This window comes from Argiope bruennichi, chromosome 9, assembly GCF_947563725.1.
Source record: "Argiope bruennichi chromosome 9, qqArgBrue1.1, whole genome shotgun sequence".
Classification (NCBI taxonomy): domain Eukaryota; kingdom Metazoa; phylum Arthropoda; class Arachnida; order Araneae; family Araneidae; genus Argiope; species Argiope bruennichi.
In genome coordinates, this window is record NC_079159.1 from 30,137,299 (window position 1) to 30,164,711 (window position 27,413).

At 26.7% G+C, this 27,413-nt stretch overlaps 2 protein-coding genes across 2 annotated transcripts in view; both read right to left on the reverse strand.

The window, feature by feature from the left end:
* Nucleotides 1-27,413, reverse strand: part of LOC129983888 (uncharacterized) — a 213,050-nt gene that overhangs the window by 20,528 nt on the left and 165,109 nt on the right. The window contains exons 6-14 of the mRNA XM_056093580.1: nucleotides 18,013-18,164; nucleotides 17,568-17,753; nucleotides 16,129-16,362; nucleotides 15,080-15,298; nucleotides 12,895-13,140; nucleotides 10,851-11,054; nucleotides 9,318-9,557; nucleotides 1,788-2,054; nucleotides 1,488-1,697 (exon numbers count right to left, since the gene is read on the reverse strand). Of these exons, the coding sequence (XP_055949555.1) occupies nucleotides 1,488-1,697; nucleotides 1,788-2,054; nucleotides 9,318-9,557; nucleotides 10,851-11,054; nucleotides 12,895-13,140; nucleotides 15,080-15,298; nucleotides 16,129-16,362; nucleotides 17,568-17,753; nucleotides 18,013-18,164 (1,958 nt within the window). The remainder of the gene's footprint in view (nucleotides 1-1,487; nucleotides 1,698-1,787; nucleotides 2,055-9,317; nucleotides 9,558-10,850; nucleotides 11,055-12,894; nucleotides 13,141-15,079; nucleotides 15,299-16,128; nucleotides 16,363-17,567; nucleotides 17,754-18,012; nucleotides 18,165-27,413) is intronic.
* On the reverse strand, nucleotides 20,655-22,854 carry LOC129983889 (uridine 5'-monophosphate synthase-like). The gene has a single exon (XM_056093581.1). The coding sequence runs from the start codon at nucleotides 22,734-22,736 to the stop codon at nucleotides 22,101-22,103; it is 636 nt and encodes a 211-aa protein (XP_055949556.1). The 5' UTR covers nucleotides 22,737-22,854; the 3' UTR covers nucleotides 20,655-22,100.

Below are 27,413 nucleotides of genomic sequence, written 5' to 3' on the forward strand. Positions count from 1 at the left end.
AGAATTTAAATCTCATTCCAATTCATTAAAAAAATTTTTTTTTGCTATGTACTCTTGACATAAAGCATATTTACCTTTTTGTAAATAGTAATTATCTATAAAAATTTGAAGATTATGCTTTTGAAATAAAACATTTATTAAAGCTTGATAATATCGTTATAGAAAATATCTAAAATCCTTCCGTGGGATGTACGATGAAAAGCCGAACAGGCTAAATAATAAATAATGACGTTTTATTCAATACACATATAGCAAAATACAGATAAAATGTACACAAAACAGAACTTCAACTAAACAGTAGCAGATAACTTTTAAGCAATCGTAGCAGCACAAAATATTGAGAGTATTCAACTATTCCCTATTGATTCAACTACTACTCACTACTGAATCTGTTACTCGGCTTTTCGCAATTTCCGTGAAAGGACAAAGGAGCATTTAAAAGGATATGGTACCTGTGGTCCTAACTAAGATGCCACAAAAATTCTCGAATGTTCTGGGCTCTACATTTGGATCAACTAAAATTGTCGGCAAGGCTATGGGTCATTGACTCAACATTCATTACTATATCCATTAAGCTATTTTTCTCACCAGGAGATTCATTGTGCAGGGAAGCAATATTATAAATTCTTACCAATATAGTAATTGGGCTTTATACTTTGGTCAATAAAATGAAATTAATGTTTATTTTTTTCATGTGCACTGTAGTCATTAAAAAAATTGATCTCAAGATTTTGATTTAAGATCTCAAAGCTTCAGACATCTACGAGTCCAAAAAACACACTTTTGGCCTATATCAGCGGACATGATAATTCAAACTCTCAATAAATTATAAATATAAAATTTAATCTGTAGCCTTCTCGCCAAATTTCAATGCAATTTTGGACGAGAGGCATCTATCATTCTGTCCATTCATTCATTCATTCAAGTTTATATGAACACAGTTACTTAAAAAGTCTAAAAATGAAATTTCAAATATCGATATATGATTATAGTTGTAGATTTGTATTGGATTTTGAGTCAGATCTTCCAAATAATCGCCCATCTGTTTGTCTGTATATTTACAAGTGAATGAACATACCTAAAAAATGCAACGATTTAGACAAATGAAATTTGGCACATGATCTTGTTACTATAATTGCAGATGTATCAACTTCAGACACAAATAATCGAAAGGAAACCATTTGAAATCTACACTCAATTTTCTTTGCTGTTCTATGAAGCACCATATTATGTTTTTATAAGAATAAATCAAGGGGGAAATATTCTCTCTGTTTATCTATAAATTACAAAGCCATTGAAATAAATTACCAAAAATGCTAGCCTTCACCAGCCAAAAAATTAGGAGAAATCTTGACATCTTGCAAATAATGGAGTTTAGCATAGTTTAAAAATCACCATAGTGAATGTAAATAAATAAATAAGTACCAAAAGCTCTTGGCAAGGATATATTAAAAGAGAAATTATTAAATAAGATAACAACTACTTACATGTACACATTGGAGACATTATACTGCTCCATTCCTCATGACCAATGCAAAGTTTTTCAGAATGTTCCAAGAAGCTTGAAGGAATAACATATCCATCATCACAATGATAACTACATTTTGTTCCGATAGGGAAAAATTCCTCATTCTTTGATTCTGAACAGGTCAGAGACCCAGATTCTATTAGAGGTAACTGCGCACATCCTAAAATTTCTAAAGAAATATATTATAAAAATTATGTTAAAAATTTGTCATTTAATATGACCATGAAGGAGAAGATACATAATGATTTCAGCAGCTTACCTTCTCTAGCAAGTTCAGTTATACCATTTACTTTCAAAATTTCCAACTCAAAGATACAATGACTTTTTGTTCTTAATTCAGGATCTACAGCAGTACAGTTGATATTATAAACTCCATATTCGGAAATATTTTGTGGTTCACAATTCACTTCAACTTTACCACTATAAGATTCGAATTTTGGAATTGGGACTTGGAAAGTACTTATATCATCAATCACAGTTGATCGATTAATGCAAGAATCATCAACAGGAGCTGGAGGCAATTGATCTGTATATAAAATCCATAAATTAAAGATGTAGAAATATAAATCAGGAACATAAAATGAACAATACAATCAATAACAAAATAAGGAAAATTAAAGCATTTTAATATACTTCTAATCGCTGTATCAATAAATGAAACAAAAATAATTTTTTTTTACAATTTAAAAATTAATAAAATATGAAATTTTAGACAAAATAATTAAAATAAAAATTAATGGAAAATACTGTAAATAATATGAATATGAAAATAAAATTTTCTGTATTTTTATTTTAAAAGATATTTTGTAAATGAAAAAAAAAAAAAAGTGTTATTAAGCTTTTAATTGCTGTGCTTCTGTGTCATATGGGTGTCAAATTATCGCTTCCCAAACTTATATAAGCTGACATTAAATTACCATAAGATGTTATAATTCAATACAAAAATTTTAAGCACCAAACTAACCAAATTCCACAGCATAATAAATAGGTATGAAATAAGAATTTCCATTCAATAAAATTTTGAAAATATAAATTAACCAAATTATTCCAAACCAAAATCATTTTCTTTATAAAGGAAAATTTAAACATCTGATGTCCTTTAGAAATTTTACAGATCTGAGAAATTTCTACTAAAAAAATGTTATTAACTGTATCAGTAAAATAACATATTCCTTTAAAGAAAGGTGTCATTTCATTAAATGATCATCGGCTCATTAATTTGATTTAAAAAAAAAAGTAAACAGCATTGTATGTAACAAATAGTATGCTGATATATACTAAGCTCATTTATATATTTATATTTGCTCATAATTTTGATATTATTTTGCTCATATTGATATATTTGCTCATAATTTTGATAAAGCAAAATAAAAAAAAAAACCAGTTTATTATAACAACATACCATAACATAGTTGGAAATAATATTAAAATTATACAAGCAAAGCACATTAATTTATTACTAAAAACATGGATGCAAAAAAAAAAAAAAAAAAAGTTGAAAGTACAAAATAAATAAGTATTGAAATTAAATTAAATTAAGAGAAACTATTTTACATTTATTAATATAATGATTAAAAATATATTCCAAAGTGCTTTGAGATATCTTCGAAATAAGATTTACAGTGGAGTTTCAGTAATTTATAACTGACCGGATCACTACAGAAACATTTCTCTAAAACCTTAACTAAAAATAAGTGTGTTTAAAAATGGATACAAATGGAGAAAATTATAATTTTTATAAATCAAAATTTAATACACCATTTATTTTTAATGTTTTGAGTAATAAAACAAAATTTTAAAGTGCAGTAAATGTTACTGAAAATTTTTAATTATTTTACAAGCAGCAATTTATCAAACAAATTTATTTTACTAAATTATAGAATTCATATAATGCACTCAAATATTTCAAGTAAAAAATTTGTCAATGTTATTTAGAATTAATACATTGCATAGCTAATTATTAGCATTAAATAAAAAATACAGAAAATAAAATTTTCTGTATTTTTATTTTAAAAGATATTTTGTAAATGAAAAAAAAAAAAAAAGTGTTATTAAGCTTTTAATTGCTGTGCTTCTGTGTCATATGGGTGTCAAATTATCGCTTCCCAAACTTATATAAGCTGACATTAAATTACCATAAGATGTTATAATTCAATACAAAAATTTTAAGCACCAAACTAACCAAATTCCACAGCATAATAAATAGGTATGAAATAAGAATTTCCATTCAATAAAATTTTGAAAATATAAATTAACCAAATTATTCCAAACCAAAATCATTTTCTTTATAAAGGAAAATTTAAACATCTGATGTCCTTTAGAAATTTTACAGATCTGAGAAATTTCTACTAAAAAAATGTTATTAACTGTATCAGTAAAATAACATATTCCTTTAAAGAAAGGTGTCATTTCATTAAATGATCATCGGCTCATTAATTTGATTAAAAAAAAAAGTAAACAGCATTGTATGTAACAAATAGTATGCTGATATATACTAAGCTCATTTATATATTTATATTTGCTCATAATTTTGATATTATTTTGCTCATATTGATATATTTGCTCATAATTTTGATAAAGCAAAATAAAAAAAAACCAGTTTATTATAACAACATACCATAACATAGTTGGAAATAATATTAAAATTATACAAGCAAAGCACATTAATTTATTACTAAAAACATGGATGCAAAAAAAAAAAAAAGTTGAAAGTACAAAATAAATAAGTATTGAAATTAAATTAAATTAAGAGAAACTATTTTACATTTATTAATATAATGATTAAAAATATATTCCAAAGTGCTTTGAGATATCTTCGAAATAAGATTTACAGTGGAGTTTCAGTAATTTATAACTGACCGGATCACTACAGAAACATTTCTCTAAAACCTTAACTAAAAATAAGTGTGTTTAAAAATGGATACAAATGGAGAAAATTATAATTTTTATAAATCAAAATTTAATACACCATTTATTTTTAATGTTTTGAGTAATAAAACAAAATTTTAAAGTGCAGTAAATGTTACTGAAAATTTTTAATTATTTTACAAGCAGCAATTTATCAAACAAATTTATTTTACTAAATTATAGAATTCATATAATGCACTCAAATATTTCAAGTAAAAAATTTGTCAATGTTATTTAGAATTAATACATTGCATAGCTAATTATTAGCATTAAAAAAGTATATATTTACAATAACTGAGGGAACAAAGTACAAGTAAACTAATTTTTTAAAAAATAACTTGAATCAATTTTTTAAACAATTTTTAGCTTTGACTTGAGTCAACCAAAATATATTTAACCAATGAAGTTTACCAAATTAGATTTTGATATTATGAAATAGAAAATTCAAAGAATTCAAAGAAAATTCAAATTAATAATAAATTAGAGTTGAATACATTCCAATTAGTCAAATTCAATTGTATAATAAATAGATATGAAATGTGAATTCTCATTCAGCCAAATTTTAAAATTATTAATTAAATTCCAAAACATTTTTCTATATAAACAAAGTATTAAGAGTCTCATATTATTAGGACATTCTAGGGATCAGAGATAATTCCTCATTAAAAGTGTTCAAATTAGCCATGTTCACTGTGTGTAAAACAGATTCAGATTTTAAAAATCTAAAATTAGTTTTTAAGTAGTTAATTAGGAAAAAGAGAGCCCCTAAAAAATAAATTAAACCATAGTGCAAAATAGTGATAAATAGAAATTGCAACTACAACTATTCTCATATTGAAATTGCAATTTACAACTATTCTCGTATCTTTTAAGTAAGTAATAAAAGAAAACCTTATAATGCATGCATCTTGATATTAATTTGTTGTATTTTTCTTACAAAATATAATTATTAATTATTTTTTCACCTATTTATTAATGTAAAAATTTTTTTTTACCCCAGTATTTTTTTTAATATAAACACAATTACCTCTCATTTGTTTGTATGACAATTTCATTTGTTTGACAACATATCAGATCTTAGTAACACTAGATCTTTAAATAAAAAAGATAATTACAAAAAAACTGGCAACTAAAATGAAATATTGTAATCAAATAGAACATAAAAAAATAATTGATTTAAAATACTTACAAACACATGTAGGTACTAAAGAATAATCCCACTCTTCATGAGAAACACACATTAAATTTAGCAAAGAACTGGTTGGAACGACATATTTGTCTTTACAAGAATAACTACAAATAATTCCCAGAGGAAAATAATCTGCCTTCTTGTTATTAGAGCAATTTGCTGATAGCAATGAAGCAACAGGCAATTCATGACAAAAAGAGCCTGTTGGTATTGAAATAATTATTTTTTAAAAAAAATTCTACTTTCACTGATAAAAGCAAAAATCAGAAAGAAAAAATAAACAAGTTGGAAATATCCTTGCTTCAGACTTGACTCAAGAAAGGGACAACAACAACAATTTCATAAAATAATGAATCGTACCAAACAACAAGAAGCGAAATAAATACGATTCATTGAGCACCAAGATGAATAAATTTATTCAAAAAACGCAAAAATGATCAAATTTTGATTCCGAAATTGTTGTAATCCCATTTCCACAAAAATGTGTCATGTCTGCTGCTTAAATGGCTACAAGAAACTGAATCAACTACAATAAATAAGATGCAAAAATTGCAGTCAAGCTAAACTTCAGATCTTTTCCTTTTTAAAAGAAAATTTTGTATGCAAAGACAGGTATCAGCACTCACACAATAGATAGATACATGGAAAATAATTAAAAAGGGTTTCACTTTTTAAACAAGGACTATTGACTGTAAAGAGAGCTTTAATTTTTAACTTAAATAATAAAACTATTCAAACCGAATATACTTTACTTGACCTTGAATTACTTTAGTATAACCATTGAAAATCTATTAATCTGATTTTACCTCATATAGTTGGAAGATTAACTAATAAATTTACCAATATTTATACCATTAAATAGAAATTAGTGCATCATTATTGAAATACTGGCATAAAACAGTAATTGAAAATTCACTTCTATATGATGTTTCTGTATGTTTTTTTTTTTTTTTTTTTTTTTTTTTTACACAAAAAAAATTTAGAAATAGAAAGTGTAATGTATTAAATTGCAATCAGCAACCCATCCAAATTCCTTTTTTATTTGGTTAAATTTTTCTTAATGTTTAGATTACAAGGCAAAAGAAAATTCGGAAAACATTTTCTATGGGGTGGGAAAACATTTTCTACAAAGAGGGGGAAAAGTACTTTTCCACTTTCCAAGAAATTGCAAAACAAGGTTGTCATTTCTTTGGAATGGTAATGGAATTAAAAACTTTTATTCCTGCATCAACCATCTAACTATCCATCATAGAAAAAAAAAAAAAAAAAAAGGAAACAGGACGGAAGATGATAAAGTAAGTGATCAGAGTTACAATTTCATTTAAATGGTAGATTAGATAGAGAGTTAAATCCTTACAGTTTCTTCTATGTACAGTATCTGTAATGTTTAGAGGAAAATGGTTAGTATATTTTTTATTTAATGGCATTCATAGGAATGAAAGTTAGAGGATGATTGGGATTAATCTTGCCAAATTTTAATTCATTGTTGAGGAGCATCAAATTAAATTTAATAATAAACAATCTTTATATTTTGCAATATTCTGTTAGATTATTCCTCTTTAATCAAGACGGCTTGTTTTGCAAATAAGTACTCCAACATGTCCCAAGACCTAACCCACAATTAACTAGTCTATGCTACAGCGTGTAACATATAAAAGATTGCCACACCAACTAAAACCATGACAAACATCATAGTTCCAAGTCCACTTACAATATTTATTGAATTGCAAAAAAAAAAAAAAAATCTGAACCCCAGAACAAGTTCAGAAATAAGATAGAAATACAATTAAATTTAACTAAAAGTAAAATATATGAGTAGCAAAGAATAACTGGTACTGGGACCAAGAAATCAAGGAATAGTATTACTAAAACTACATATAAAGAATCATATGCCAAAGGGGCAAAACAAATAGCACCAACTGGAGCAAAGTTAAATGGCAGATTAGATGGAGAGTAAAACCCTTATCATTTCTTCTATGTATGCATATTATACTAAACATACAATTTCAAAAAAAAATTAAAATGGATAAAGGAATGGGTTATGACATGGGGAAGAATGTCATAAAAATAAATTGATTAAGTTTATTAAATAAAAGGTATAATAAGAGGAAAGTCTAAAGAACTATTATACCTAATCTGAAATTTTTATGTACAGATTCTTAGCTATGATATGAAGAAGTATTCCAAGAAAGACATTATAGCACCTGCTCAAGTAACTCTCATAATGTCTGGAAATTTCGACAAAGGGAACACATAGAATTGTATGTAATTGAGGATTTGTTTATTTAAAGTGCCTACTCCCCCATACTGAAACATCATATAGAAGTGACTTTTCAATTACTGTTTTATGCCAGTATTTCAATAATGATGCACTAATTTCTATTTAATGGTATAAATATTGGTAAATTTATTAGTTAATCTTCCAACTATATGAGGTAAAATCAGATTAATAGATTTTCAATGGTTATACTAAAGTAATTCAAGGTCAAGTAAAGTATATTCGGTTTGAATAGTTTTATTATTTAAGTTAAAAATTAAAGCTCTCTTTACAATCAATAATCCTTTTTTTTTTCCTATTTTTTTAAATTTTATTTTGTGCATCATAGGCTACAATAGCAATTATTTTTTTCTGTTGAAATGCTAAGTTTTTGTAATTTATTTTTCAAAATGTTTCCTATGGAAAAAGAAATTTTAGGGTGTTTATGGAACACTGCATGAATAATTAAAGTAAAATCTCCTGCATAAGCTGCATCATTTTTTAAGGTAAAGAATTTCATTAAAGCAAAAATTCAACACATAAAGAATCAGATTTGAAATTTATAGATGTACAGCAGTTACCTCGATTTTTTTAGGCAATTTCTATTTTAAAAGTAATTATAAATAAAATTTGAAAATTGAAAAAGAATTTGTAAAATAGTGAAAATATGTTCCTTAGTACTAAAGCTACACATTTGCGATCCAAAATTGAAATCCCTCGTGGTTAAATTAAAAGTTATTATTCAACACTGATAATTCAAGAATTAAATCACTGGTATTATCATGTGGTTGGAAATGAATGCTAAATTAAGTTAGATATTTTTAATATTAATAGTCATACACCTCATATTTAAGATATTACATTCAAAAAAGAATTTGAATTTAGAGTTTAAACAATAAATAACACTATTATTCCTAGAAGAAGAGAGTAGTGCCCCTCCTGTTTTAAAAGAATTCAGTGACTTCATCCTCATAGCAATCGAGCTGCTAGGTGATGTAGTCATTGAAGAAAAAAATACATGCTGATCTATTCCACTTTGATTGAAATGTAATAGAGTATATACTAAATAGTAGTTAAATTTTTAATGAAAAAAAAAATTATTTTTTGCAAAAACATAAATTTAGTTTAGCATATAAAAACATTTCTTAAATCCTCTAGCAATCCAGTCATAAATACATATAAGATAAATTGAGTTAGCTTATACAAACTGAATATTTTAAAGTTCATTACTAATATTTATTAACTGAATACAACATTAAATGAAGCTTCGGTGAAGACACAGTCAGTAAGATGCCAGAAAAAATATTACAAATACACTGAAAATAATGGGAATATAGAAAAAATGATGGCATCAATTTATCTAACCAAAATGCATTTTTTAACAGTATTCTAGGACTGGATTCTAGGATAAAAGAAATTAATAAAATAAAACTCACCTCGAATGCTAATATTATATGAACATGATGAAGAAAGGCCCAGTTGTTTATCCATAGCATCGCAATGATTGGTATAGTTTCCAATGGGCAATGTACCATTTAATGAGCATTTCACTTTAATTTTGCTGCCTTTCATTGATGATTTAAATTTTGGTAGCTTTATTTTAGCTGATGCCCCATCTTTTGCTAAAAGTGATTGAGATATGCATGAACCTCTTCTAGGTTTAGGTGGTATAGATTCTGTAAAATTGATTAAAAATTTATTTAATAAAATAAATTTATATACAAATAATTTAAAAGAAAAATTGTGAACAATATTTTTATCCAGTAAACATGCCCGAATCCAGTAAACATGCCCAAATTCAAAAGGCCATACTGTACTTTTGCTTCAAATTTTAACATTAGTCATTTTCCAAATGCAATAAATAGCAAATACAAATAAATGAAGGAATTTAAAATCTTACAATGCATAATGAACCCTGATATTGAAATCAAGTTTATGGTTAAGTAAGAACACGTTGCAATAGTTTTTGTTATCATTCGAATAAAGAATTTCTATCCCATCTGAGCTTCTATCAACTTAATCATGCCAGCACCAGAAAATCAAATTATGCTTTTCAATTTTTAATAAAGTTGATGAATTTTTTAAAAATTAAAGTTGAAATTAAAGCCTCTTGTCAAGATGCGAAAACTTGTACAAGATTATAAATAAAAAAATTCTTTTTTATAGCTAAAATGGTCACTTACAGAAAAAAATTAATAAAAACATAGTTCTTTATTCAAAAAGTTTAATAATGATGTGAGCAAACTATTTATTTATTTATTACAAATGCCCAGAAGATTAGCTTATGTAAGCAAACTAAATGCTATCCCATGGGGGGGGGGGGAATGAACCTGGAAATAGATCAGAAAATTTTGTGTTGTGTAGGGGAAGAGAACATTCTTTGAGAACAAGAGCCTTTAAAGAGCTATGGAAAAAATAAAAAGAAAACAGCAAAAATCAGTAATAATTACAAAATAAGTAACTTTATTGGTAAATTTGATAACCAATAAAGTTAAAATATTAAAATCTGTTTGTTAAAATATTAATATCTGGTAATATTTGCAAATTTAATATTTGAACAAAGTAATATGAAACATTTTGGAAAGCCTTGTTCAAAGAAAAGAAGCCATAATTTAAAATTTAAACTCGATCAACCAAGTTTTCAAATATCAGATACGATTTACAGTCCCAATCGATTCGGACAAAGGAGGTTTTATTGAACATTGAACATTCTTAAATAAGAAAAGGAAAGAAAAAAATCAGCAATTTAACTATGTTACTACAGATAAAATGCAAACATATTATTTAAACCATAAATTTAAAAGCTTATGACATGTAAACCAAACACTATGAGAAACACTGCACTTTTATAAAGATGTTAGATATACTAGCAATAAAATTTACACTGTAGAGAAATACTTCTCATACAGGAATGTTACATATAAAGATCAAGGAAGGTAAAATGCAAATTATATTCAATAAAATCGTACTTTTACACTGTGGTACAGTAGTTGGTTTCCACTGCAGCTTTGAAGTACATTTTCTAGACTGGAATTTTTTTAGTCTAAGTGGCATTACAAAACCATTGTTGCAAATGTACTTGCATATAGTTCCTTTTGGGAAAGAATGAGTTCCCCCATTTTCACAGTGTAGTTTAGAATGGGAAACAATAGGTGGTGGTGGACATGAATTTTCTGAAAAGTATTTGATAATTAGTTCCATAGATATAAAAAGGAAATTTTAACACTTATGATAAATTTCTCACACATTGATAATTAATCAGTGCTAAGATCCATGCATTTCCTTTAATTTTGATATGCAATGTGGTCAATAAATCATAGGTATTTATATAGCACAAATACAAATAAATATATGAAATGATATTGCATAGGTCCAAATACAGCGTCATTTTGTATACAAAAGGAAAAATGATTTATAAAGAAAAAGTAAATCAAACCAGGTGTCACTTTCAGTGGATTATGGGTTGTAAAACAAAAATAAAAAATTAGAAATAGCTTAGCATGATTGATTAATATTTAATCCATATCTTAATACAAAAATATTCTTTATAATTATGCATATATAATTTACTCTTACGATTTATTTTTTGGAACAAAAGTATAAAGAATGTGAATTATGCCAATTTTTGTTTACCTGATCTTAATTCTGGTGACTTTCAATAATAAAATAATTTAAAATTGTTTGTGAACTATGAAAATGTGGATAATTGAGCTAAGTTATAGGTTAGTACAACATTACACATCAATTGACTAAATTGATCACTATTTTAGCAATCAATAATACAATTTTAATCACAATACAGCATATTCAAAGAAAACATATTGTAAAGTAAATTATGAAATAAAAAAAGCCAAGCTTTTAATTGCAAATGTAAAAAAATTTACTTCAATAAAAATGAATCTCTCTCTCTCTCGCACGCGCTCGCTCGCACACACACACGCACAAAGAGAGAGAGATAATGATATTGTGTGTGCTTGGTCCAATACTTTCTTTGTGAGTGAGCAGAAAATACCCAAAATTTAGTTATGAATACCCTGTACATTTAAATTTAAATGAATTAGAATAAAATTTTATCTCTATCTTTATGGTTTAAGTATACAGAAAATTTTCCATGAACAGAAGAGAGTTTTGAACATTGACTAATTTTGAGGAGAGGTAAGGATTCAGCGTTAAGATGGACAAGTATTCGCTGCATGCCTTGAAGTGGAAGAAGAGAATTTCCAATACTCACAAAAGGGAACATATAATGCTGAAAACCCACAAGGCAGATAATACAAGCATTGAATGAACAGGTTTATATCATATAGGGGCAAATAATTGATTCCCACTAATGATCAGTTTCAGTTCAAACTTTAAACTTCTGAAATGTTTTTGTGTTAATGGGTTTAAGATGAACTGTACTGTGTTAGCAAAAGACTACAGTATTCATATGATACCAGACATCTGTTTTTATAACAAGAATAGTACTATAAAGTTCATTTTTGCAAATGAATATTTCCCAACCACAGAAAATATTAATTTTTAAAAATGGGTTAGTAAAATCTTAAAAATAAGTACAAGGACTCTTGGAAAATAAAATTAAAATTTAATTTTTAAATTAAAATACTTAACCTAAAAATTAAAGATTTTAATAGTTTGATCAAAATCTCTTATTAAAATTATCCTTCAAGTCAAAGATAAAATTAATCCTGAAACAGTGAAAGAATAACATAGAAAATAGTTGAGTTAAAAATTATAATTAAAAAAATTGACACAATAACTAATATTTAAAAAAAATGAAATGAATAATTATAATATACATTCAGAATCTAACATAATTTTGTTTTACTTGATATTAAAATTGCCACATATTAAATACATTTATTTATAATATCATTCAAATTTACATATTAATGACAGTGATGTGAATTTGAAAGAACTATAAAAACAGAAACTACAAAAATTGTGTCAGAACTTATATAAATATAGAGAATTTAAAACAGGATTAATAAATTTAATTCAGAATTTTCATACCTTTAACAGTTACGCTGAAAGTGCAATGACCAGTGGTATTAAGCTCTTTATTATGTGCAGAACAATGGTTAATGTAAGTACCAACACTAATTCTTCCTGTATAAGTACAGTTTCCATACAGAATTTTATTTCCAGATGAATTCTTCATGTAAAATCGAGGTGGTTTGAGCTTTGCAAATCCACGACGATTTGCAGTAAGAATCACATCTTTGCAATCTCTAGAAAAGGGTCTTGGAACAAATTTTTCTGAAAGAATGAAGGTTTTAAGCATAGAATGGTAGATGATAATTTATTATAAAAAATCAATGTAAACAATTTATTTTATAATGAATGTTGATGATTAATTAACAGCATATTAATCTAAGAAACAGATCAATAACATAGAAAATTCAGAAAAATAACAGTAAAAATTTCCTTATTACTTAAAAAAGTATTAAAACACTTTTATGCAGACATTTATAATAATAATAAAAATAAAATTTGTTTAAAAATAAAAGTAAAATTTCCACCTACCCTTGAATTAGCAATTAAATTAGAAATTAAATTTCAGATATTAGATTTAACACCTAAACAAATGAATATTTGTATAACATTAGAATGACTGTATTTAAATTTTTTTCAATAATGAAGTCTCTTGCTTATTAGAACTTTTTGCTTTTTCAGTTGCTTTTAATGTAACCATCGAAATGCTCTAAAATACAAAGAAAAGTTTTTAATGAATTCCTTCTCAGTCTGCACATATCTGTCTACCTATACATAAACTGCTTTAAATCAAGTTATGAATTCAGAAATAATATTAAAAATAATAGAATAAGTGATATGATTTCTTTGAAAATTTCTAAGTAAAATTAAGAATATAATTGGCAAAAAAAAAAAAAAAAAAAACAATTACTGCCAAGGGGGGAAAAATATTCCTTTGTGAAATTCAAAATATCATTACTAATTTTCAATATATATAAAAAAATTATTTAACAAAATTTAAAATTATGCAATTTTTGAACTAAATGCAAATTTTATGACATCACTGACAATATCAATTTTTATATGATTATATCAATCATTTACTCAAACAACAATTGAAAAATGAAGTTTCTCTAGTATATATCATAATTTTTAGTATAAAAACTTTTGAGACAATCTACAATAAACTGTAACTGGCTATATTCTTTTATAACAATATAACTAGCAGAAATAGCATCTCTACAAATTTCTCCTATACTTTCTAATAAAAGTGTAAACCCCTCCCTATTTCCATCACAAATATTTAGGGATCTTGAACAAGACCATGAACACCATGAGTAATGAGATTTTAATTTTCATAACCTTACAAATGTGCATTTAGTGTTTCATAATACAGTGATGAAAGTATTTTCAGCAAACAGTAAAGTAGAAGAGTATGTGTTTTGGATACCTTTTTATCAATCCATTAAAAATAAAATGTGAATAAAACTATAAATAAATTTATATATAACCTTGTTACTAATTTTGGTAAAAAGATTATACATCAAATTTCATTTATTTAAGTCATTTCATTTTTTAGTTATTGTATTTACATGCATACAAATGTATAGGTTGGACAAATTTGGTTCAAAATCTGATACAGATCTATACTTTCATTCTATGATTGTGTATCAGATTTAACTTATTTATAGCTCGTATTTGAAGTTGTGTTCATTTAGGCTTATACAGACAAACTTTGTGTGAATGGATTTTAAAGAAAATTTGATAGAAATTCACAAATTTTGCTTAAGTCCATATACCAAATTGCAACTGCTTAACTCAAAAATTTTTCTGAATGATTTCACACACATACATATAGACATAATTCCAAAAGTGTTTTTTTTGGGGGGGGGGGGAATAGTTTAAAAAGATCTAAAATGTGGAGATTCCTCAAAATTTCTAGTTTTAATACTTTGATAATCGCAATGTTTTTTCCTTTAAAATTTCATTTATGAGAATAAGTAAAAAATCAGTAAATTACACATTAACAATTAATGAATGTGTTTAACTAATGAATTTTCTTCCTAATCTTATAAAGGCACAGAAGTTTTAATTTTTCCTCAAGTTTATACAAAAATATAAAATAATATTTTTTTATAAACTTATACATACAATAACATTTATAAAACAAACAAACTAGTAAAATTAGAGAATTATCATGTCAAACATTTTACACTAAACCTACGCTTACACTCCGGGATAGACGAATCATTCCAATGTGGTGCATGGCAAGTTATTTTGCTTAAATGACGCTGTGATTTGGGAATGACATAACCAGTGTCACATTGGAAATGACAGGAGGTCCCATTCTTGTATTTGGATTTAAATGATGCTTCTTTCACATCTTTGTTATGGCATCTTACTGATCCATATTCCGGCTGTCTAGGATCCGAGCAGTATGTTGCTATAAAAATAAATTATTATTTAGTTATTTTTTAATAAAATAATTTTTATACTCTAAAAGGAATTTTCAATATATATATGCTTTGAATTCATTTGAACAACTGATAATTTGAAGAAAAAAAAATCCCTGAATCCTACTTAAAAATATATTTGTTATATATTAATAATATAACTAATTATAATAAATTAATTTATTATTATTATTAATATAACACAATCACTAATAATAACTGGCCATCATTCATAGTACCTTCATTAGTATTTAAAAAACCACTCTTTTAAAGATACCAATTTAATAATCGCACACATTTTCCCTGAATTTTGACAATTTGAATATTTTCCAACATTATATCACATTGTTGCCCTGAAATTCAAACATTTTCCTACATTTCTTCAAATATTTATTACATTTTTCCGTGAAGTGAAGTTATTCCATTTTCAGAAAATAAAGAAAGATTCTGCTTGAATCTGCGAAGTTTTACAAGATAAATAAAGAAATAAAATTACAATACCACAAAATTTAGAAGACAGATAAATCACAAATATACATGTTTAATAACATTATAATGTCATGGTACAGGTCTCCATAGGAAAGAGTCATGTACAGAATGAACAGAACAGATGGAAAAAAATTAAATCTCAATGAATGAGCTGTGAACTAAAAGCGATTAGTTTTTAATAAGATTTATTAGTGTCATTATAAATCATTTTATAAATCCCTAATTATAGCATCCTCAGTATTTTCTCTAATATAAATTTTAAAAATCAGGTTTAAAGGAAATCTTAATGGACATACATTTGGCTTTTTCCCATAATCAAATTTTTCCTTACCTATACATTGTACATTGCTGTTAGGTGTCCACTGGCCATTTTTACAGACTATTAAAGCATTGCTGGTCAACAAATTTTCAATCAAAAATCCTGGATAGCAGAAAAATTGGCACACACTCCCATCTGGGTACATACTTTGACCATTGGAATCGCACACAACTGTACCATCAGAAGGCTGTCGAGGTTTCAAACATGGTAGGTTTTTCACAGATGGAGAATATTTGTATGGAATCTCTAGAAATGAAATATTTGTGGAAATTTAAGTATAAGGATAAAACAGAGTTTTTTCAAACATATTTTAATTCATGCAATATAGAGTAAAATCTATGAAAATAAGGTGACATAAAAATTTTCAATACAAATATTCTAAGAAAATTAGAATTTCAATCTGTTTATGATCCTATAATACATTGTTTTAGTAAATGTAAGTAACTTTCTTCTTGATGATCAATTAATTTAATTTTAATAATTTTCTTCTAGTATTGGTTTCAGCATTTCATATTTTTTCAACCAACATAAATTATACCTGACGAAAAATCTAGTTTATAGAATGCAAATAAAAATTAGTTTTTAAATAAACTTAAAAAAATTATGTTTTTTAGTCTAAAAAATTATAATATGTTTTTTAGTCTACTAACTATTAAAAATACTACAGAAACATCAATTAATTTAGAGTTAAAATACTACTATCATCTAAAATACAAAGCAGCACAATAAAGGTACAATAAATCATCAATTGAGTGAAAAAATAATCGCAAAATTTCATCTTCGCAAACCAAAAACTAAGCCAAATAAATGCATTCAAAAAATTACATGGTTTAAATGAATAAAAATGAAATAATTTTTAAACTATGCAATCAAATGACTTTTAAAAGAATGCTAGAAAAGACAAAAATCTATTAACTTAATTATTAAAAGGTAAACTGTAAAGGTTACAGTTAAAATTTATATTATATTATACATATGTGTGTGTGTGTGTGTATGTGGAGCAGCAATGAAGAATAAGAATGCAGTTAGAAAACAGTTTTTTTAACAACTTTATTCTGATTTTCATACATGTATTGGAATGAAATAATGTTTAAGGAAAAATCTGAAACACTAGTCAAAAAGAATGAAGTACCATGCATTTGAAGAAAATACTATATATTGCTTATTTGTGTGCGTTTAATTTACTTTCAAACAGAATAAACAATGAAGTAATTCATAATTTGAATAAATTTCTTAAGATCATAGTTAATTAACAGACAATATTGAGAAACAATAACTTGTAATTAATTCTTTTGGCTTTTTTTATTCATATGTGCATTTGGGTGCAGTTGTAAAAATTTTATATTGTAGATAACAGAGATAGAATAAAATGCAATATTATGTTGAAATGTCAGTACTATTTGGAGATCAGTGATAATAAAAATGACATAATAATAGGAAGTTAAACTTACTTTTGCATTTTGGAAAAGATGAAGACCATGACATTCCATCTGAATGTTCTTCGCAGATCAATGAGTGATGACCTATTAATTCATAGCCAACAGAACAAGAAAAATTACATTTGCTTCCCCAAATTGTTCCATGAGAACAATGCACAGAGCCATCATTTGGAGGAAAAACATCTTTGCATTTTTTCACTGAAAATAAAAAGCATTAAAGAAAAGCAATGCTGGAATCAAATACTAAATTTAATCAATAACATATTTCACAAAATCATTTCAGATTTTTTTTAGACTTAAAAACATTAATGTGGCACACAATTTCGACATATAACACTAAATATAATTTAAAAGAGACAGCTATAGAAATACTTCAAAACTTTTTGTAAATAGAAATGGTGAACAATATTTTAAATATAAATAAAAATTAAATGCCCAGAATTAAGTGGATAATTACCTACAACATCCAATGTATACTGGCATGAATGAACATGTTGATCAGCTATCCATACTGCAAGTTCAATTGGATAGTTACCTCCAGGAATTTGAGTACCTGGTCTTGGTCCAGCTGTTATAGCAACATTTATTGGCCTGTTTTGACGAGCTAAGCTTCCATAGAAGAAAACAGATTTACAGGATTTTTTTTATTGATGGAACAAGCAAATTTTAATTATGATATTCACTTATTAGCTGAAAAAATAGTAATTTTTCTTCATCTTCACTTTTAAAAAAATGATCATTATTTTGCAATATCAGGAAAATTAAAATTTATTATATGTTTGTATCAGTTCTTATTCTTAAAAAAAAAAAAAAAAAAAAGCTTAACTAATGGTATTTTCCCCATTTATTCCACAGCATGAGTACTAATAAAATATTATTTTTCTTTAACGTGGAAGTAAAAAAATGTACTATGTGTATCAATTACCGTAATCTTATGCCACAAAGTGGGTTGCTTCATAGTTTTTCATAATTCAAAATTGGTATTCTAAAACGTATTTCTTGAAGCGATACAAAATACATACAAATAATGAATGACTTAAGAGTATTTTTGTATATATATATATATACACACACACATATACTCTCCATATCAGATAAACACAGTCTTATTTTTAGACACCTTTTATAGAAAAAAGACAACCAATAAAATTAGAATGAAATTTGAATTTTCATCTTAAAGAAGTTATTTACAAAATTTTGAAATATTTCTTTCAAATCCATTTGGAACATAAAGCAGAAAAAATGTATGGAAAAAGGAAAAAAAATCTTTCTAAATCTGATGTTTTTAAAAATTAGAACGATTTTTAAAGAAATTTGCATTGTATGAAAATTGTTTAGAAAGGAACAACCATCTCTTATCTTAGCATTTGTTTTAAATTTTTATTTGATTAACTAGTTTTTATTATAAAATATGCAATCAAAATAGTTATATATAATATATATTTTTTATTGAATGTAAGGCTTTTTATTAAAAAAAAAATCAGCCAACATTTATTAAAAATTTAATGACTACAAATGTTTGTGCTGGTTGGCTTAAATATTTTTTTTAAATACAATTGGTAAATTTACCTCTGATTTTATTGAATGAAGATAAAATAAAATGTTCTCCAACCATAATGGTACATATTAAAATTTTAAACTAAGGATAGTCACAAAAAAATAAAAAGATGATTTTTGATCTTATAATGTTTATATTCATAAGATGAAAGTATAGTAATATAGATAATCATAACTTTCATATTTATTAACATAAAAAAACAGCAACTGCAAATATATTTAATATTAAAAAAAATAATAAATAGATGTAAATTTTGATCTTTTAAATAGAAAAAATAACAAAAAGAAACACCTTAACATATCTTGAAATTTAAGATGAAATTAATTATTTAATTCTTTAAAAATAAAAAATTATGAAGAAAAGTTTGCCAAATTATAAAAATTAAAGGTAGTCTCAAAATTAGCAGAAATTTCTCAAGGGGGGGGAAGAAAAGAATATTTCAAGAGATAAAATTAAAACGCAAAAGAATAACACATAAAAAAACAAAACAAGAACGCTGGACATATTTCTCTGTGTATATATATATACACATGACCCTTATTTAAACCAAGAGGAATTGTCTCCTCAAAACTTTCTTGCATATTCTCTAATAAACTTGCCTCGCTAGAGAATGTCTTATATGGCATTGGCACACAATAATTATGAAATATCAACTTTTTATATCTATCATATCATCTTTAGCGAGTTATTTAGTTATTAATCCATTATAAGTTATTTAGCTAATTAATGCATTAATAGTATCCAAAAATCAAATTCATGTTTTAGACATATTTTTATAAACTGATTGAAATACAACTGTACTTGTAGTCACAAAAAACACATAACAAATTTGATATATAAGTGGATGCATTTTTAAATTAACACGTTTCTGAAAGTACAGACCAATAGACAATCAACTTGTAGTAAAATTTGAAAGGTATCTATATTATAGATGCTGAATCTGTGACTGAATTTTATCTATCTAGCTCCCATCACTTTGCAATTATTGTGTTAACATATATTTGAGCAGCAGGACTTCCTCTGAATAGATTTTACTCAAAATCTGCAAATTTGGTGTTAAAATCCTCTAGCTCAAAGTGTATTGGAGTTATTTTTTTTCCAACAGACAGACATTTCCCAAAAAATGTGTTTTCCAAACCCCGGGAGGTCTAAAACTTGGAGTCTTGGAAACTTGCATCAAAATCACAAGTTAGATTTTTTTGACGATTACAATACTTTTTCTATATTACGTATATGGGAAAGTAAAAAGTGAGATTTTTTTAATATCTTCCCATTATTTGCATATAGCAACTATCATTATTAAGAGGCCAAATATTCAGCCCAAAATTGATAAAACAAAGAACAGCGATTCAAAATAGGAATAGTTAGAAAGAAATTAAGCTCAAACACATAGCTGAAGGATTGCTTTTATTACACAATAGTATAAAAATAAATTTACAAAAGAATATACATCTCATAACATTGTTAAAATATTCGAAATAGATTCATCAGATAATATCCAGTCATTAGTTTTAAAAAATTACTTTTGGATAAAAAAAGATAATCAACATTAGAAAAATTTCCAGTTCAAATGTTTAAAAGAGTGAATACACCCACTCTATGTATAAATATGAAAAGCCATATATTTTTTTTATACAGTCATTTCCATATAAAAATATAGTCATTTTATCACAAAAGGATACATTATTTTCAGATCCATTACAAAAACTGGAATTACATATTGTATTTTAATATAATTTGAATAATTGTAATGTTTCATATATCAACATTCATAAGAATAAAATTTCATAAGAAAAATGTCACCAATTGTAACTATGCATCAAATGTATAGCTGGTCTCTTATAAAAATAGTACATGTGAATACTTTTATGAATAGTATTTTCTTTGAAGAGATACAATAATTAAAATTGTGATGTGCATGATTAATCTTTGCTATAAATCCCAATACATACCATACAAATTATTAAATATTCTTAATACTATAAGACATTAGAAAGTATTACACTGATTATAATAAACAAGGATTGGACACGATGCAAATCACTGTAAATAATCATCTTCAAATACACATCTAGATAACTTCAATTTGAGTATTACAATGATTTTAACACCATTTTCAGAACATTTCTTCCTTTTTTCAAAATATCTTACATAAATATGTGAAAAAAAGAAAGACTATCATAAATAAATTCATGGTTTATATGTTTGAAATATTTCTATGAGTGAAATTCATTTCAATGCTCTCAAATGCCTGTTCAGGTTCCTCACAATGCTTTTAAATACTTACATCTCTCTAAGATGTAAGTTCTTGACAGCAGAAGATATCAAGAATAAATACTAGGTACAGCTTTGATATAAGTCCCTCATAAGTGATACATTTTAGATTTTTTCCCCCCCAATCGTTTTATCTTGCAACTCGGTAAAATTAAAGGTACAGGTCAATTCTAACAATACATTGTTTATATAAGCAATAAAAAAAATGCCAATAGAAAATATCATCAACGGGGGAATTATATCAAACATGCTCTAAATACTAGACAAATGCCACTTTTCTGTTAGTACAGAATTTTCCAATTATATGCCATGTATAACAATTGTATACTACAAAGCTGCGAAATAACTTCACATTCAATATCATTTACTACATGGTACATTTTGGAAGTAATTATGCTGACAGAAATACATGCAGTTTCACCAAGGCTTTTTTTTTTTTTTTAAATAGCATAAAAATAAATATCACAGTATAAGCATATGCATATATCTCTATATATATGATTAACTTCCAGGTCACCTACACAGTTCCATAGATATTCTATTCTACATTTTAAATAGCACAATTATTCATATTAGATGTGTGAGTATATATTATTATATGAATTAAATATTGGTCCCATATTGCATATAATATAAAAAATACAATCTATAGCACCTAAACCCTGCTTGTTTTTGTTTTTTTACATGGGGAAAGCAATTGCCAGCGGCAATACTTAATTTACCAAGTCATTTTCTGATATTTCATATACATTGTCATGCAAATAATCAAACACCTTTTTAATCTGAGATTCATCCACATCATGAATAGAACAATACAAGGCAAATAAATCCTTTATAGTAAACAAGGAATGTAAAGTGATACCCATTTTCCGCAAGTTTTCCTCACCACCTTGTAATCGATCAAGAATTGTAATACAATCTGTGACAACCAAACCCTCTTTTCGAAGATCTGCAACTGTTTCGATAATACTTGCTCCGCTAACGACGACATCTTCCAAAACTAGGCATGTCTCGCCACGATTTATCACTCCTTCGACCATCTTTTTTGTGCCATAATCTTTACGTTCTTTCCGTCTCACTAACATAGGAATCTCATGATGGGAACAAATAAAAGACGCAATAGGTAGAGCTGTATATGGGACTCCACAGATTGCATCGGCTTTGATGTTAAGAGCTTTCATCTTTGCATAGATGGCCTTTGATACCGAATTAAATACTTTTGGATGGCTTGTCATATGTCGAAGATCGATGTAAAATGGAGATAATGGGCCGGTTTTAAGAGCAAATTCACCAAGCTTGAATGTGTCGATTTTTAATATTTCACGCAATAAATCATTATCTGGTTTCATTTTAATGCTTCGATCAGTCGACGGATGAAGTAATTATCTAGTAATTGTCGCACGTGCAACAACCGGCCGGATATTCAAAATTAAAGATGATAATTCAAAGCCTTCACTTCACTTCTTTTTAATATCAAAGGAAGAAGCTGCTTTCACCTATAGTAGTTACGTAGTTCAAAAATCGTACTGACAATTCCAAACATGTTAGGAAAAATTCAATTTTTTTTTTTTTTTTTTTAACACACGCAAAGGCATACAAGCTCCTTTTAAGAATACATTAATTCAAACTGATGCAAAATCAACGTACATTTTGTTCACTAGAGTACGTAATCAAAGTTTATCATAGTCAAAGTTTTTAATCAAAAGATCTTCCACTTCTCGCATTTAAAATTGATGCAAACGTATAAATTCATAAATACTATAGATTTTATTTTCAAGAAATTTAATTTATAACTCCAAACTATTTGAAATTATTGATTATTTGGCAAATTAGAGCCTAACAATACTAATGTTCCGCTACACATTATTACGAGCATCTCACCAATTTTTTGGTTTAGAATCTTCATATGATTAGAGATGTATAATCCATGTTTTTTCAATTCAGTAAAATATTTAAATAATACTGTTTTAAAAAATCTCTTACGAACACTGGAATTTAATAACTTAATTTACTAAATATTTCCGAAAAAATATGTAATAAAAATGAAATAAATTACTATTATATTTTTCACTACATTTTCCCAATGGATTTTTAGTTTTTTATATTACTTATCTATCATTATTATATGCTATTATTATTAATTAAATAATATTATAATTTTGCAATGAAAATTCTATTTGATCTTAATAATTATTAATAGTGAATATTAATTGCAGTTTCGAATAATTTGAGGTGAATAATGTTTTGATATTAAATGATTACTGTACATTGGTAATTTACAATGGAATGAAGTCATTCAATAATAATCAGTGAACAGCAGAACTGCCTACACAGATTATCAAATGGAGAAAAATCAGAAAGAATAATAATCATTTAGGGAAGATTTTCCATGCTAATGAGTTGTAGGTAGTCGAAGAGGAATTACTGCTATTGTAGTATTCTTTCTTTCTTTGATAAAATAGAAAGGGAAGAAATTAGTACGTTTCTTCTCTCCATCTCAAAAATACCTACTCATATCCTGCAATATCAAGGAGATTGGATAAAAATTTGTCAATTCTGTCAATAGTTGCCTTAAACAGGAGCGGATACAAATTAATATTTAAGGATGGCTCATTCTCAAAAATATAATCTTGGATACGTAAATTTTCAGGTGGGATTTTGAAGTCAATATAAAGCATCAAACAGACCAGGAATAAGGCATTTGTGACTAAACTTTGTCATTATATGTGGTATAACTTTATTTTAAATCCTAAATTAAAGCTGATGCTTTCAAGATTCAATTATTTAATTTCGAAGGAAATAAAAGAAAGTGTTAGTACAAATCGTTACTTAAAGCTTCCAAGCTTCGACCATACAATACTTGTATTATATATATAATATCGTGAATTTTATAACTTATTTGATAATATACAACATATAGCATTCTATCATAGGCGGGCTGTTTTGTCTAAATTGTAAAGATGCATTGCACCGAGTGAAAGTAAATAGGTTTATATAACCGATTTCTATCAAAGTTTTTATATGTCAAAGAATCATATATTTATATTTAATCAAATATATACAGTGGCTCCCAAAAGTGTTCGTACACCAACAAGAATCAATTATAAACCTCATTATTTACCATTATATATTCTTATTTTTACATGAAAATTTTTTTCATAGCATATTTTTACAGTTCTTAATAAAGCAGTGAAGAATAAATTTTAATTACGATGCAAATTAGTTTTTTAAAAATGACAATAAATAAAATTGCACAAAAATAGGACACAAAAGTGATCATACACTTTAAAAAAAACATCACTAAATATGAAAGTTTCTAAATTTTTATAAATGTATAGTATTTAGTAGGATATCCTTTATTCTTTATAACAGCTTTTAAACGTTTGGGCATAGATTTAACTAAACGGTCGGTTACTTCTGCACCGATCTTGTTCCATTCTTCGATCATTACTGCTTTCAGTTGAATTTTCGATTTAATGTCGTGACTTCTTATTCGCACCTCTAATTCTTTCCAAATATGTGCTATAGGGTTTAAATCCGGTGATTGAGCTGGTGTTTTAAGGGTTTGAGGGCAATGATAGAGGCAAAAAAGATGAACATTCATGGCCGTGTGCTTAGCATCATTGTCTTGGTAATACACAAAGTTGTTTAAAATGCCCAATTTTTGTGCTGACACTTTTAAATTATTATTGAGAAAATTTATATAAACTCTATGATCCATTATACCATCAATGAATACTAAATTGCCTACTCTAGCCGCTGATATACACCCCCAAACCATGACATGTCCACCGCCATGTTTTACTGTTCCAACTAAATTCTTGGGATTAAGTTCTTCGTTTTTTTTTTTTGTTTTTTTTTTCTTTCTCCATACAATAATTTTCCCATCCGACCCAAAAATGTTAAACTTACTTTCATCTGCAAATAAGACACGATTCCAGTAGATCTCTGGCTGGTTTATCATAGATTTGGCAAATTTAAGCCTAGCAATTCTGTTCTGACTTACAAAGAATTTTCTTCGTGCAGAGCGGCCATCTATACCAGTATTCCGAAGAATTCTACGAATAGTTTCACAGGAAATAGAAGTTTCATTTGATTCATTATATTGTGAAGTAAACTTTATTGCACTCAGACGTGGATTTTTTAAGAAATTTACTCACAATATTTCTTTGACTTCTAGCTGACAGAATTTGAGGGCGACCATTACGGGGCTTGTTTGCAATCCCTTTTCCCTCTCTGTAACGTTTTATTATGCTTTGCACCGTTGAATGAGGTAGATTAATTATAGTTGCAATGCCTCTAATTGATTTTCCAGCTTTAAAATGAAATATAGTTAATTTTCGTACGTCTAAACTCGTTTCTTTACGAATGCGCGTCATATCTAAGAATAAAGTAAATAGAATAAATAATTGTGATATTAAATACTGAAATAAAAAGATTTTAGTGTATTTTTCAATTAGAAGAAAAATAAGCCGCAAAAGATATTTTTATGATGAATTTAAATAAATAATGTTTGGATGTACGAAGACTTTTGTGTTCTAATTTTGTGACATTTTTTATTTATTTATTTTTTAGAACAATACTACTTGATTTTTTATAAAAATATTTGTTCAGTTTTATTAAGAACTATTTAAAGATGATAATTAAAAAAAACCAACTAATAAAATGCTTTATTAAGAAGTATAGAACACAATTTCTGCAAATTTCTTTAGTGTACGAACACTTTTGGGAGCCACTGTATGAAGCAATAATCCCTTCCAGACTACAAAATATGACCAAAAGTTTGAGAAGGGGATCCTGATTCATATGCCTCTAACCTTTTGTATCCCCCCCCCTACTATAATATCCATGCTTTTTTTGTTCAGATCTCTTCAGTGTAAGAATATTTAATGTAAAATCAACATAAAGCAATACATTGTTAAATTACTTCACCATTTTGTCAGAAGTATCTATTTCTGTTATATTTTATAATTTGTCAAATATTAGTCATCTTTATTACCAAGAATAATGAGAGAAAAATTTTCCTTGGGAAAATCATCAAAAGAGTTCCATCGAGAAACACCTCCACTGAGCACACTAACGTTCAAAATTTTAACATAATGCCTATGAAAAAGAAATCATGACCATTTCCAATAATTTTTTTATATATAAAAAATGAAAGCTCGGTAAAAATAATGTTTGAATGGTTTGCAATAAAATAATGAATTTTAAAGTATTAAAATTTAAAGCCGTCGCCAATTTATTTTTCTTTAGATAAAATAAATTCTTTGCAATGCAAAAGCAGTTAAGGCATATTATTACGATGGTTAAAATGAATTATATATCTCTTCAATAGAGAGGTGAATCACGAATCACTTTTTAAAACATCCATTCAGGAAGAGTATCCACACGCGTTCCACTGCAGTTTCTCTTCAATACTTTCAATGTACGCCATGCTAGAGTACATCGAAAGCCTCCCTTCTCCACCCGCATTAACTGAACAAACATTACGAATGATGCTAGAGAAATGGAATGACAATTACAATTTTCTATATATAATTTTTTTCTGTCTCATTTCATGCTTGCCGATTCTGATAGATTTTTGCCATGTCGATCTGTTTGATGGAGAGTGGACAGAATTTCATGGCGTTGTGTGATTGTGAATGATTAGATTTGCATTTTTGCATGAATTGTTTTAGCTATTTGTTCCAAATTCAAAACTAATTATATAAAAATAATATCTAAGCCAATATCTATGAAATCATCATACAGCAATATATGTGAGCGGGAATGATTTCCTCAAAAGTGTTTTGCACATACTTTGATCCCTCCCTCGCTTGCTTGAAATTGGTGACCTAAAACAAGGTTGTGAATGCTACGAGTGTTCAGATTTTCATTTTCGGTGCTCCGCATACGAAAGTTTTGTTCTTTGCAGTGTAGTAAAGAAAATCGATTATGCATTTTGGGTGTCTTTTTTTCGACTGAATCAAACAAGAATACGCTACAGAATTACAATTTTAATAACTAGATAACTTATCAAATATATT

Coding starts and splice junctions, on each gene's coding strand:
- LOC129983889 (XM_056093581.1), bottom strand. CDS start 22,736: ATGAAACCAGATAATGATTTATTGCGTGAAATATTAAAAATCGACACA.